Raw genomic sequence first — 13,885 nt, forward strand, 5'->3', positions numbered from 1 at the left:
ATGCCCTTTTTCTCCTCTATTACATAGAGCAAATGTTTATATCCATCTATAAATCATTGGCTTCATACTCAACCATGTGGTCGGTCTAAATCTTTCCAAAATATGTAGAAAATGTAGTTTATTTGTTGCGTAATAAGTAACTGGCCATACCAGACTGAGGAGTCATTTTATCATTACTTGTTTTAAAGACAAACACTGTTGAAAGTCACACCTTGATTAGCCACCAAAACGGCAAAAGTCAGACACTACCAGGTCTTTAAAACGCATAACCTTATTTATTTTTTTCAACCTAAGGCCAGAAGAAAATAAATGTTTTTTTTAATCATGGTCATTATGCTTATCTTTGACATGCATGTCTATTATTGGATGCGTTACTCATATACTTTGTCAACCTTACCTAGTGCACATCAACTTTAGTCTGGTTCTCTGAAGGTTTCTGCCTCAGATGTTTCTACACTTTAATAGGTGATCGCATTTGATGGGGAACCTCCAATGACTAGTATTCATTTATGAACTACATTTTAATTTCGATACAGGAGTCAGTTTGAATCAGTGTTTTTGGATCGGTCGTAAAACTCCAGGTAGAAATGCAGATGTTCCTCTACTTGCCGGAAAGTCGCAGTACAGCTAGCAGTGTTGATACAGATGCTGACACCGTTTCGAGACACAGACTTCTTTGTGAGTGTCACTCAAACACAATGTTTTCACTGGTCGGCGCGGGAATAACAATGGCGCCCTTAGTTGAAAATGTGCGTGACTCACTCAGAAGCAGCGGAGCAAGCATGGACCAGGCACAGATCAGACTCACACACATGAAGACACAACTATACAGACCTGCTGTGCAGTTGGCTGTATACACACACAGCAGCTCCAGAACGGTCTCCATGGTGGGGTCATCCAATGTCAGCCAAGCCCAGAGAGCATGAAGTGGCACCGTCAGGCGGGCATCTCTGGCTACCAACTACTCGCACAGAAACACACAGGTATGCACATTTCAGGTGTCATGGAGCGACAGATTTAAAAATGATGTGCGAGAACTTTCAACACTTGAGTTTAGTAGCTTCACTTGAAGAGATGTAAGCGAAGCATGTGGTTAAATATCAGCAGGCTTTCAATTTGCACACAAGGATTCATTAAAAAACAATTAGCAGGAAGGGATTAAAAAGCAAGTGCTGAAGCTCACTTTGGATTCATCACTGCAGTAAAGAGCACTCCTCAATATCTCCGCAGTCAGCTTGATTTCCTTCAGATAACTCTCATCCTGATGAAACGAACCAACAAGATTTGTTTAGTATGTGTTTTCATCTTGATGGCATTTCCTTTGTTTCAACAGGAGTCGTGTTGATTTGTGCAAAATGGAAATACAAAAGAGAAGATTTGAAAAATGTCCACCTTTTTGCGAAGAGAAGCCTTCCCGGTCATGCCGCAGATCAGTTGGAGCTGAGAGTGAGTCTGCTTCAATTGTTCCACACAGGTGTCAATCAAACCCTCTAGATCAAACGTGCCATCAGAAGGTAAAGGGCATGGGTTAGACAGGGGTCGCCAAACCATGTTGTACCGCGGACCGGTTAAATGTCAGGATTTTATTCACGGACCGACGTTCAGATAGAAAAAAAAGTAAAAGTAAAATAGCATGACCTGCAAAAAAAAACTTCAATTAAGTGCATGAAAAAAAAACATCTCACCATAAAGCTGAATCATGTTTGTTATAGCATTATTTACATGGAATGAAGACTTGTTTTGTTTTGTTTCTAGTCTTTGTTTTACTCATTTTCACTAGTCAAGAGTCACATGCTAATGTCATGTCTAGTGATGTACTGATGAAGCTTCATGAAGCAGTGTCATATTGTTTAGAGGTCATTAGGTGGCGCCATCAGTTTAAAAAAGATGCGTCATTGGAATAGTTGTTTAAAACAATGGGGAAAAAGTGCAGAGACCGCCATCTAGTGGGCACAGAAAATAATGGCACTGCTTCACAACGCTTCATCAGACCATCACTTGTTATTTCACAGAAAATCTGTTTTCTCTTTCTTAATGACACAATTTTTATGTAGAAATAATAACAACTTTTTTCTTTCTGTGCAGCTTGGTAACAAATGTCTCACAGATGTTGAAGGGTAGTTAACGATAATTGATTACCAAATAGAAGAATCTTGTCAACGGTTCTCATAAATGAATCTCAAAAGAAGCAGAAAACTTGTTTATAAACATAGTTTCAAAGGTTTATCATTGGAGTGGAGAAGCTCTTTAAATTATGTGAACATACGATATTCCCTCATTTCTTTTGTAATAGTCTCCTCTACGTATCAGCGAGTCAACATAAATGAAAGTCTACCTTTGGCTGCATGCGTCTGTGCGTCCGGGCTGCACGCTAACAGAGTCATGAGGGCTCGGGCTGTCAGCTTCTTTAAAGGGTCCTGAAGAGATCTTCTCTCAAAATTCTGACATGAAACAGAAACAATATGGATCAAATGAAAACCTGGACTCTTATTTCTACGAGCAGCTGGAGGAGAAAAACAGTCTTGGTAATCATGGCCACAGGTGCACACATTTTTCAACTATTTTAGAAAACATTTTTCATCTCTTGGAGTCTTTTCTTTTTTAATGTACTTCGCCCTTATATTATACAAGTACTAGACCTGCCTGAAGCGTCGACTCTTACATTCACACATGATAAAATACAATCATGTTTCATTGGATTAGTATCGTATTTAACCATGACTCACCTCCATTAAGAGCTCACAGAGCTTCCCAGCCTGCGAGCCGTTCAGGATGTCCGACAACCCGCTGGAATCAGAGGTTAAGTTCACAACGTCAGGACCACGTCTCTTGGCCTCCTCTGTGAAGACTGTGGCGAGGAACTGCAAAGCTGCTTTATGAAGAGCTGGATCGATTGACTTCTCCTTGAGACACACCGACAACGTCTCTAAAATGAGAATAATAAACACAAAATAAAGACTTGATTAAAATATAGGCAAAGCAGTTTAAAGTTATAAAGTAAAACAAACTAGAGCAAGAATGGATTACATGTTAGGCAGGCAGGAAACAAACAAGATAATGTATTCAATACGTTAAACATTACATATTAAACAAAACAATACATTAATGTTGTAAAACACAAACTTTGCAATTTAAACTACAAGTTTTCAGTTAGCAAGTGAACTCAGATTCCATGTGGAGACCAAAACAATCTTCCAAAGGCAACATTTTGGATGTTTTTATTCAGGCTTCTGTGCTTTGAATCAATATACTGCACTCAGACTAATTGCTTCAGTCTGGTGAAGTTTGGCAAATCAAATGTCTCTCAGCGTTGGTAAAACAAGTGAACATAGAGACAAAGGTAGGATGTGCACATTTCAAAGTCAATGCTACTGATTATAAACCCTAAACACCAATTACCTTGCCTGGTGATTATGAATCTCACTTGATCAAACAACCACAGGTCTGTGTGTGATTTTACTTCACGCGAGACCAGGATAACAAAAATAATGATGCATATAAAGAGAAAGAATTTCTTGAGAGCATGAAGTACAGACAAAAGGGGATTCTATTGTAAAGGTCAGCAGTGTTTTTTTTTATAAGCCAACAACTGAATAACCCAATTACATTTGATAAAATGTTAAACTGTAAAGGTCACCAGATGAAGTTGTTGTCAAAGCACACACAATACATTTTATTTGTATTCCCTCAAGATGCCAATTATTGCCATTAATAAACTTCTTTCATACGAATCAATCATCAATGATGTTTTTTTAAGTAGAGATGTGGCCCTTAAAAAGGTAATTATAATAACTGCTATTGTGTTTGGCACAGTCATATCAGCTGCCGAAGAACAGCAGTATTATACTCCATTTTTTTTTTACACACAAACACACGTCTTTTTACCTGCAAACGTCTGCCAGCGTCTCCTCAGCGCAGCAGAGACAGATGGGTAGACTGCTGGGCTGTCTCTCTTCACTATAGTAGCCAAGAGCGTAAACATGTCCGCCCAGCACACGCAGACACTGCTGTGGATACTTGCATCTAAAGAGGGAGGAAAGAATCCACACACAATTATATTTAATAGTTGAGTTTGTTTGTATTTTTATCGACAATCATTTGTTTAACATTTTACGTGTTTTGAAGTGATGCTTGTGTGTGAATTGGGTACAGCTTTATAGCAACATTACGTATGAGATATCTTGTTAAACACAATTAAATCCAAGAGTAAATGTGGTTTCAACTTAAATTTCTCAACAAAAGGCATTCAAAGTGTTATTAAGCATTGATTTGTTTCTGCTATATGTAAAGTTGGTCTGTTTTAAACTTTTTTTTAAGCTCAGGTGTTTATTAACAAAGATTGGATTTTGAGGAGGTTGTGTAGTTTGAAGTTTCGTTCATCCCTTACATGGCTTCTTGACGTTTTATTGAACACAGAATCGAGCAATAAAATAACTTAGCAGCACTTCACTTAACGCCATGAAGAAAAAAATACTGAACAACACATTAACTTTTCTGATTTTAATGTATCCATCGTGAACCGTCACCTAGTCCTTTGGCGTCCAGCATGAGGGATGACACCACAGAATCCAGAAGGTGTTTGAGATCTTTCTCTAACTGGCCCATCACGTCTGGCTTCACACAAACACACGCCTGCAGCAGTTTTGCAAAACTGGATTGGAACTGAAGCAGCGAGACGACCTATAACAGATTAGAAACACTTGGTTCTTAATTGTTATTTTAGGAACATATTACAGAGTATTAAAAGCTCTATTTGAAAGCTCACACGAAAATGTCTTCGGATAATTCAGAGGAGACTTTTGTTCTGCTAGCATTCACTGCGAGTGTGTTTGAGTGTAAAGGGCAGAGGATAGAAAGCCAATGTCAATCACAAAGTGTCTCACCTGACATTTGATGTCTTCGTGATCTCCACGCAGGACATGAGGCGTCCTCAGGTCACCAAGACATTTCTCAATGAGCCTGACATCCATTAAGCTGAGACGGAGAAGAACATTTCAATGAAAAATAATTTTAAATATTCTAACAATATGATAAATATATATAGATACAAATGCACGTATCCTGACTGTACGTGGACTCACCTTGCCAATCTGTGGAGCAGCTGGTTTTCTTTCATGGCAGCAAGCGTGAAATCTGGCAGGATGGCAACCAGATTAGCCAACAGTGCACAGTGGGCGAACAGGAGGTCAGGTGTTGCCCTGACAACTGTGTCGCCAGACGAGAGCTCACACGGTCGTGAGTCTTGGGATGCAACCGAGTCACTTGTGTCCGTCTCACTTTGACCTGAGGGACACAAACGCACGCTGCTAATGCAGATGAAACACTTCCGTACAACTGACATAATAATCTGGTGTAGCCAAAGGTAGCCGTCTAGAACTGTCACTGATAAGAACAATTTAAAATCTTTGTGTGTTCGTACCTTGTGCCGTTAGCCTGTTGGCAGTGGTATCATCCGGTGAGTTGAATTGAGAGATGGTTGAAGGAGTTTGAGGCCTCGAACCTCTCAACTGTCAAACATGAATTGAAAGTTAAATAAATGACTCTTTTTTTTTTTGCTGTATATTTTAACAATAAAGGTCAAACTGACCACAGTGCTGGACGTGGAAAGAGAACTAGATGGTCGGCTCAAGCTGTCAGGTGGTGCAGGAGGTGACCAACTCCAACCAATAAGAGAGTCTAAATGGACAGAATTCACAGGTGGATCTCAAAAATCAATGCCAGGGTCATCATTAAAGCAGACAGGTGTACGTTTTTTATAAAAAATAAATACATTTAAAAAAGTAAAAAGCCATTTTTGCATGGGATCAGATGTAAAGTGCTAATCTATGAGGAGTACTCCTACCTAAAGTGTCCTCACATGGCGGAGGACCAGCATTGCACCACAGCTCTGGTTGAAACACGGACCTTCCTCTGAAACAAGCCGAGCTGCACAGAGCAACATGCTGGAAGTAGTTGCAGTGATACAGCAGGGCCTGAAGTGCTGGAAGACCCACCAAAGACACACCTGACTCCTCGTCGTGAACACAAGGGTGCTAAAGATTAAAAAAAATACAATTAATTATTTGATGATAAAAAGAGGATAGTTAAGAACACAATCAGACAATTTTAGATGAAATTGAAATTGAAAAATGAATTTAAAAGCAGCTAAAATAATGTGACCAGTGTTTCAAAAGGTTATCAAGTGAGTCCAGCACAATCAAGGAAAGATAAAGATGTATTTTCTACATGTTTGAATCTCAGTAATTCATTGGGATGTTTTGAAGCATATAAAACTTTGACCATAAGACATAGTTGGACACTCAGCACAGCTTCATTAACCACAACCACATGCAGCTCCTTGACTGTTTATGCTGCCCTCATGAGGTCTGAGCAAAACTATAAAAGTGAACACGAAGAAATGAAACTATTATTCACTCACACACATCTATAGTTCATCATCATCATCATCATATCAAGAATTTTAAACATATAATTGTTTTTTATTGACCCCTTTGTCTTTGTTCCGGATGTTTTTTTTTATATATAATTTGAAATTTCCTATGAATTCAACATTTTTTTTCCTTGTTCTTCCTTTTCTTTGGCTCAACTTCATCCATCAATAGATACACAATATAATGTTGCCCTTCAGGTCATTTGATTGATCATGCCTGAACTATAATGTACCTTCAAGCCTCTTGCCACATCAGATCTATTGTTACGATTAAAATGTCTTAATAATTCCTATTCAGATACTAATCTGAATTAAATAAGATATCCGTCAGATCTTCGCAGCTAATCAAATGACAAAAGCAGTTCCCCTTTTGTGGAAGGGGTCAAAGATTTTCTTATTTATAGAACATTATACTTTATTAATTATTTCATTTGTTTAACTTCCATGATCTGAAGGTTCAGGTAGTGCTTCAAACCCTGCCATCCATTTTCCTTTCCCCTCAATGGAATCTGCTTCTACCAGAATCTTTATCAGAATCACAACTTCTGCCATGTTGGCTGTGTCTTCCTTGTCTTTTATTAGTAATGACACTTTCCTCGCACCTTTAATGAACTGGTGCTACATGAATGTGACTCAGCATGCAGACAGTTAGTGAAGATTAACAGCGTTAAGCATGTGACGAAAGTAATACCTGAAAAGTAAAATGAAGGCAAGAGCAAAGAGAGAGAAATAGGAGAAATCTATGTAGAAGCCATCACAGGGCTCCAGCCATTCATGGAATAGAAAAGCTTTTAAATGCTCTGGCTAGAGTTCTGACCTGCCAGTGTGAGTCCTTGGCCTCGTCTAGGTTGGCAGGCATAGCCATCACGAGTAAGTTCTGCAAGATAAATGCGGCCTGAACACAAGGCCACATGAACACAAAGGAAGAGAAAGAGAGTCTGTCAGACTTGTCATCAGCAACAGTGCCATCTGCCTGCATTTGGCAGGTAATACACGGAACATGAACTACTCGACCTTTATTGCCGTTTGTCAAAACGTCTTACTATTTAGGACTATTTAAATAGCTTAAAGGAATTAACTTTGGTTTGTATGGTATACTTACTCACTCTGGATTATGGGAATTAAAAATCAAATTAGTTTTTTTATGTGCATATTCAAATTATTGATTATTTGTTACTATCATTTATCTTGTCTACATTTATTAGCCTTAGCGTTAGTTTGCTTAGCTTACTGCCTTAACCATTATAAAAAATCTATTTTATTTATAATAAACCTAAAACACACCAGAATGTTTGTCTTTTTGAAAATAAATCCTAATATTTTCCTCTAAAGAACATTGATGATGTTAACATTTATTTTGATGCTTAAATGCATTCTAGAGAAAGTGCACTTTCAAAAATTAAAAGTTTTTATTTGAATAAATTGGAATAGATTATCTTTGAGTTACAAAAAATACAATAATACTTTCTGGGAGATTTTTTCATTTTTGCTCTAAACACAAACATCATTAGTTTATCTTTAAATCTCATTAATACCACATTCATTTATTGAACTGAGCAATGAGAGAACAGCTCATGCTGTATTTCGCACCTCTCTGCGGACCATGCTGCTCTCCTGCTGATCAAGAAGGATGTTGAGCAATGTGCCCCACAGACCTCCGCTGATGTTCTGACAGCTTCCACAAAGAGCTTCACACCCGCCGGGCACTGAGGAAAGAGCTGCGCCTAATCCTAAACTGGCAAATCTCACCTGGGATCACAAGGAAATTATGGGTAAGCACTTTAGAGACAAGTCAAGAACAAAAAGGTGATAATTGGGTTTAAGAACCATATGCTTTCTAATATAATATATATATAACACCAGTGAACCATTGCTACTGTCATCATCATAAAGTAGAAATGTTTCAGTAACACAGCATTACATGACCCACCTCTGGATCTCTATCCACCCACAGAGGCACAAGCCAAGCCAAATCAGACTGAGTGACACTGGCTTCCTCAGCAGCCTCCTCATTTCCCAGAGACCACTGCGAGATCAAGTCCTGACGCAGACATGTTAAACAATAGATCAACAAATTAAAAGATTCAAATTCAGTAAACGCTCATTCAGGCGATGATCACACGTACCTTTGTGTCATTATGAACGATCATTTCGTGGGACAAGTGGAGCAAGCAGATGACGGCATTCTTGGTCACACCTTTCCCCATGTAAGACAAAGAGTTGCCTCCCCACTCCACATAGAAAGACGAAATCACCTGTTGATATTAAAAAAATGACAGATATATATCATTTTTCTATGATATTATTTCCAAATGTCTTTGTGTTTCATTTTCATAGACCTTCATAAAAAATATATTAAGGTTAAGAGTCTTTTACTACACCTCATTTCGTTTATAGTTCCCAGGTTTTACATTTTTACAGGAAAAACGATGGAATCCCTGAAACTAATTTAACTTAAACTACATGTTGTATCGTATGTTTGCGGATGATCGTCTGCCAATAACACAAGAAATGTTAAAACCACAGCTGGTGATTACAGTTTGCTTATCATGCAACTTATTGAAAGCAGGGGAAGCTAAATACAGCAGGGACTAATTATTCTGCTTTGATGTGTCTTCAGGATGTGGGACTCCACCGAAGAGGAGATGAAGGGGGAGCAGCCCACAGGCTTCGCAGCTTTAGGGCCCTTCAGCGCCAGGAGTATCAGGTAGAGATGTGGGTCGTAGGTTTATGAAGACGAGGCGAGAGAGTTTGATATGAGTGTTTTAAAGACTGGAGTCACAGGAGATTTTTCTTTTTCTGAAAGGAAATTAACCTTCACTCCTCATCTAATTTTATTCCAGACCATGAATATTAAATTTAAACAAATGAAAAAGGATATCGTGAATTACTGTTCCGTGGGGCTGAATGGAAATGTGGAAGAAGGAAAAAAAAAAACGTGTCTGTGTTGATGACAAGCTGGTCACACCATGTAACGTTCATGTTTATGGACTGGTGCACAAGTGAGCAGATGGAAGGAAAATGGTTCATTAATCTCATTTGCATCCTCACAATGTGAACTAATCAATGGGATTTTTAAACATTTGAATGCCATGACCACACACAGTCACTTACTTGTATAAATTCAGCTCCAAATAAAGATTAATCAGTTTGATTTGCAGCATGTGAAGCGGATTACTCATCTTACACAGAATAGCTTATGAACACACCTCTAATAGTCCACTTAGATACATGGAGCACAGAGAAGTGGAATCCTGATCAGGGCAATGCAGGCTCCAGCCCGGCTGGGCCGTCAGGCTGACCATCCCCTGCAGTATCCTCTCAAGGCTGGGAAGGCCATAGAAACGCGGGGCATCAGACACGCGCAGGCTCTGAAGCAAACACAATGCCAGCTGGCTCCTGAAAGCACCAGCCAGTGCCAGAGAAATCCTGGACAGAGAGACAAAAGATAGAACAAGACAGAAAGATACAATGAACTTTAAACGGTGCTATAACTAATGTGCGTTAATGATGAGGAAAAATAATCGATAAAGAACGGCTTGTACCTGTCAGTGGTGTGCACGAGGCAGAGCAGTATATGGGAAAATAAGCAAGTCAGCTCTCTCTGCAATTTCTGGCCAACGTGGTGTTTTAGTTCTTCCTGGTTTCGGGCAGATTTGTCCTTCTCCACACCAAGAAAAAGATCCAGCAGTGAAACATTCTCCTGAAAAAGCACAATTGACATGATTTAACTTAAATTTCTTTATTTTCCAAGACATGGAACAACACAATGACTCTGGCTTAAGGGGACCCAAAGGCCCGAAATCTTGACCCAGAAGCAACACAAGGGTTAAAAACAGATCAGCTTAACACACCATCTTGCAGTTCCTTTCTAAAAAAAAAGGGAATCACAGTTTATTCCAGACCGAACAAGGAAACCATACAATTTATTTGATACAGACATTTAGTTGGTTTCGCAGTTGTTCAGGATTTGAATCCAACTTTTTATCATGATCAGATTAAATTAAATGTGAGACCTTCTCAAACCTGCAAGAGTAACAGGAGCTTATGTTAAATAAAGTCCTGAATGGTCGTGTAATTTGAAGGCTGAAAACTTAAGATAGCAAATTAGTAGTAAACGGGGACAAGCTATAAATATTTTAATGGTACATTTAGAGGGAATGTGGGTCATCGTTGCAGTGATCAGTCTTCTTTTAATGTAAAATACAAAATGAAGAAGCAAATCTTGATGTTTACTTTGCTTGATAGCTAATCCCAAGAGGAAGATTATCAACGTAGCTGTTGTTGGAAATGTCCTACTGTTCAACAACCCTGTCCTAATGTGGACTTTTAATGTAGCATGAATCGCGCGCTTTAACAAAAATGCTTACTGAGAAGAATACAGGTTGTAAGCAGTTAATGGGAACAGAGCGACAGATGCTACTGTAACGGCTTAGTAATTACAGAAAAGTTGGAGCGGAGCAGCGCTGCTCACCCCTACCATGCTTTCAATCCGAGTCTGCTTGGTGTGCCAGGGGAGGGCTCAATGTTTACACACACATTAATGAGAAATCCAAGGTGAGACTGATTAAATCTGGAAAGTATCAACCCTACGAAAACAGCATGATGACTCCTGTTCTCCAGCAAAGAAATGATTGCACATCTGTAATTTACCTCAGATTTACAAATTAGTTGCTCAGCAACCTGTTTTTCTGGTCTATCACAGAGTCCGATCATGAAATACCAGAGGTCAGACCAGGTGACAGCAGTCTTTAGCTGCATTTGAAGCTGCCTCTTATTGTTCTTCACTTTGGATGGGAAGCAAACTTTCTCTGCCATTTATAATCGGCACATTTCTTAAACCTGAATGATAAAATATTGATGATATATTAAGTCCTATCCTCAAGAGGTCAAATGTTACATTATCCAAATGAAAAAAGGACATAAAGTTCCGATTTCTACTGTAGTTTACTGTATATATTTTGTCTTTAAATCTCATGACTTGTATTTGGTTCACAACTTTTATTAACCTAAATTATTTGTCTTCTATTTCCCATTTTCTAATACAACATAATACCCAACCCATCACCTTTTATCTTATCATATTTTTGAACCTATAACTTGCACACGTTTCCTTTTGAGAAAAACAAATATCAAGGTCAAAAGATGTTGCCGAGCCCTCATAAAAAAGGGTAGATTGAAATAAAGCGGATGTCACCCCACTGTTGCCACCATGACCTGGCAGAAAAGTGGTTTCAAAAGTCATGCTACGACTATAGAAGTCGTTCATCATCGAGGATTTAAACTCACTTTGAGAGGTCGTGGCATGGGGTGAATCAAAGGTCAGACAACTAAGACAAATTATAGGCATTAGGTGTAAAAGTTGGCAGATGTGGGTAGGTGGCTTCATTTTTTATCCGCGCTGACATCAGAAGCCCTGACATTGTAATACTGTGAGGATAATCTTTTAATTCACTACAAGAGATTTAGGACTATAACACGTTAAAAACGAGCAGCATTTAAAAGTACAGAACCTTGCTTAGAAGCAGCTCCAGGATCCAGCGCAGATGACCCTCTTCTGGGTCAGCTGTACAATTTGTGTGCATCAGTTGGAAGTATGAATTCAGAAACCCAACAATAGCCACCAGCAACCTTTCATCCTCCACGGAAGCCGGCTGCACCTGCAGAAACCTGCGACGACAAACGGGTGAAGATAATGAGGAAAATGAGAAATACTGGCTCTATTCAAAACCTGTTCAATGACGGTGCAGATTTGTTTTGTACTTAAATGATATTTGACTTTTTTTGTGGACTGACAGTAAACAAAAGGGAACAGTGACAGACATCAGAGTAGCAGATGTACTGCAGGATGGAACTTTTTACCAGCGGCTCCTGCAGGGCTCCCTATGGAGAGATTTGTGAGTCATCATGAAAACAAAACGGATGCAATTTGTCTTTTTTTTTTGCAAACTTGAAACAACGTCTGTGGAATACTGGAAACAAGGTAACTTTTTAAAGAGTCAATAAAATTTGACAGCACATTCATCCCCATCTGTTGAGTGCTATGCTTGCCAGAATTGTAAACAGCAAAAGGTTGAAAAGTAGATGCTTTGGAAACTTAGGCAAAGGTCATATTTACAATATCTCACCCTATTGTATCTATCAATAAATACGCAACTGTAAGCCGTTTATCGTAAAATACATCTCTATAATAATCACAATTTCCATTCGTATATCGAGAAAAACATATTATAGTAACATTTAAATTAAATGGTGGTCTTTAAAAAGGGAAAAGGTAATAATAGTTGTCTACTTACAATATGTTAAACATAACACACATTTTTCTTTAAACATTGCACTGATCTTTTCCCTGTAATCCCACCAGAAATCATCAACATGTTCATGAGTCTGCATGTCTACAGCTCACTTGTTAGGAATGAACGTTGTGTGTTTACCTTGCAACTGCAGCTCGCCAAGTGAGGGAGTGAAGTGTGTCTCTGTAGCTAAAAGTGGGGATGTGAGGAAGCGCAAGCCTGTCAATCAGCAAGTAGAGGTTGAGCCTGGACAGGGCAAAGGTCACTGAACTGTGTCCCTCAGCAGTAACTATGGTCTGGATGCAGTCCTGCAGCGCAGCTGGAGGGTGAATCGCACGGAGTGAAAGAACTTCAGCTTCTGACAGCTTCAGGTCTGCGTGAAATCTGCAAAGTTAACAAAGTTAACGTTAAATAACGTTTTTTTTAAAACAATGTTTTTATTGCATTTAAATGTGCAGCAATTTGGACAAATTGAAAAGTATTATTTAAAGCACAACCATCAGTTTAAACATTATGGTTATTAGATTATTAAGTTGATCGGTGATTGAAATAAACATTTCTTAAAGAAGAAAAACAACATTTAGAGGAATTACCCTTCAATTATCGTAAAGTCCGTCTGTGTGGAAAACAAGTAAAGACAAATTCATCCAATGTTCCGCGCCTTGATAATTAAGCTGGAATGATTTAACGAACACACTCATCCATTTAGTTTTGGTTAATTTGACAAGATTAATATCAACAAACTCCCTGGTGTCAAGAGTTTAAGCGCAGTTTGAAAGAATGAATATGGATAAGTGATTCTGGCTCTTAAGAATATAATGAATAAACTTTTTAAATGTTATTAACATGAATATCGAATTTGCAAAGACTGAAAATGACCTATAATCACCTATAATTATTTCAACTACATTGAAATTCATTGGTACCATTGAAAGTAAGTGTCACTTAGTGTCTTACAATTGTAGCGACTCAGTTAGAAGATGGTGATGGTGCTAATGTGTTAATACATGTGTTGATAGTTAAATGTGCAGACATATCTATGAACACAGATGATCATTGCAAGTGATTTTTTGATAATTTGTATGGAGATAATTTGAGGTAAAAGTAAATACATGTATACAATTCCATGTTTCCTTTTTTATATTTTTTGGTAATAAAATTA

The 13,885-nt window shown here is 38.4% G+C and overlaps 1 protein-coding gene across 1 annotated transcript in view; it reads right to left on the minus strand.

Moving 5' to 3' along the window:
* The window catches only part of rttn (rotatin), a 35,139-nt gene that overhangs the window by 3,359 nt on the left and 17,895 nt on the right, over positions 1–13,885 (minus strand). The window contains exons 26-45 of the mRNA XM_087788971.1: positions 12,865–13,107; positions 11,944–12,100; positions 9,976–10,133; positions 9,640–9,859; positions 8,557–8,685; positions 8,361–8,471; positions 8,021–8,179; positions 7,248–7,325; positions 5,843–6,032; positions 5,588–5,676; positions 5,420–5,507; positions 5,082–5,283; positions 4,884–4,974; positions 4,527–4,680; positions 3,886–4,023; positions 2,727–2,926; positions 2,336–2,441; positions 1,393–1,490; positions 1,184–1,261; positions 835–961 (exon numbers count right to left, since the gene is read on the minus strand). Coding sequence (XP_087645097.1) covers positions 835–961; positions 1,184–1,261; positions 1,393–1,490; positions 2,336–2,441; positions 2,727–2,926; positions 3,886–4,023; positions 4,527–4,680; positions 4,884–4,974; positions 5,082–5,283; positions 5,420–5,507; positions 5,588–5,676; positions 5,843–6,032; positions 7,248–7,325; positions 8,021–8,179; positions 8,361–8,471; positions 8,557–8,685; positions 9,640–9,859; positions 9,976–10,133; positions 11,944–12,100; positions 12,865–13,107 — 2,816 coding nt within the window. The remainder of the gene's footprint in view (positions 1–834; positions 962–1,183; positions 1,262–1,392; positions 1,491–2,335; positions 2,442–2,726; positions 2,927–3,885; positions 4,024–4,526; positions 4,681–4,883; positions 4,975–5,081; positions 5,284–5,419; positions 5,508–5,587; positions 5,677–5,842; positions 6,033–7,247; positions 7,326–8,020; positions 8,180–8,360; positions 8,472–8,556; positions 8,686–9,639; positions 9,860–9,975; positions 10,134–11,943; positions 12,101–12,864; positions 13,108–13,885) is intronic.

The sequence above is a fragment of the Callionymus lyra genome, chromosome 4 (assembly GCF_982586985.1).
Source record: "Callionymus lyra chromosome 4, fCalLyr1.hap1.1, whole genome shotgun sequence".
In the NCBI taxonomy this organism is placed as follows: Eukaryota; Metazoa; Chordata; class Actinopteri; order Syngnathiformes; family Callionymidae; genus Callionymus; species Callionymus lyra.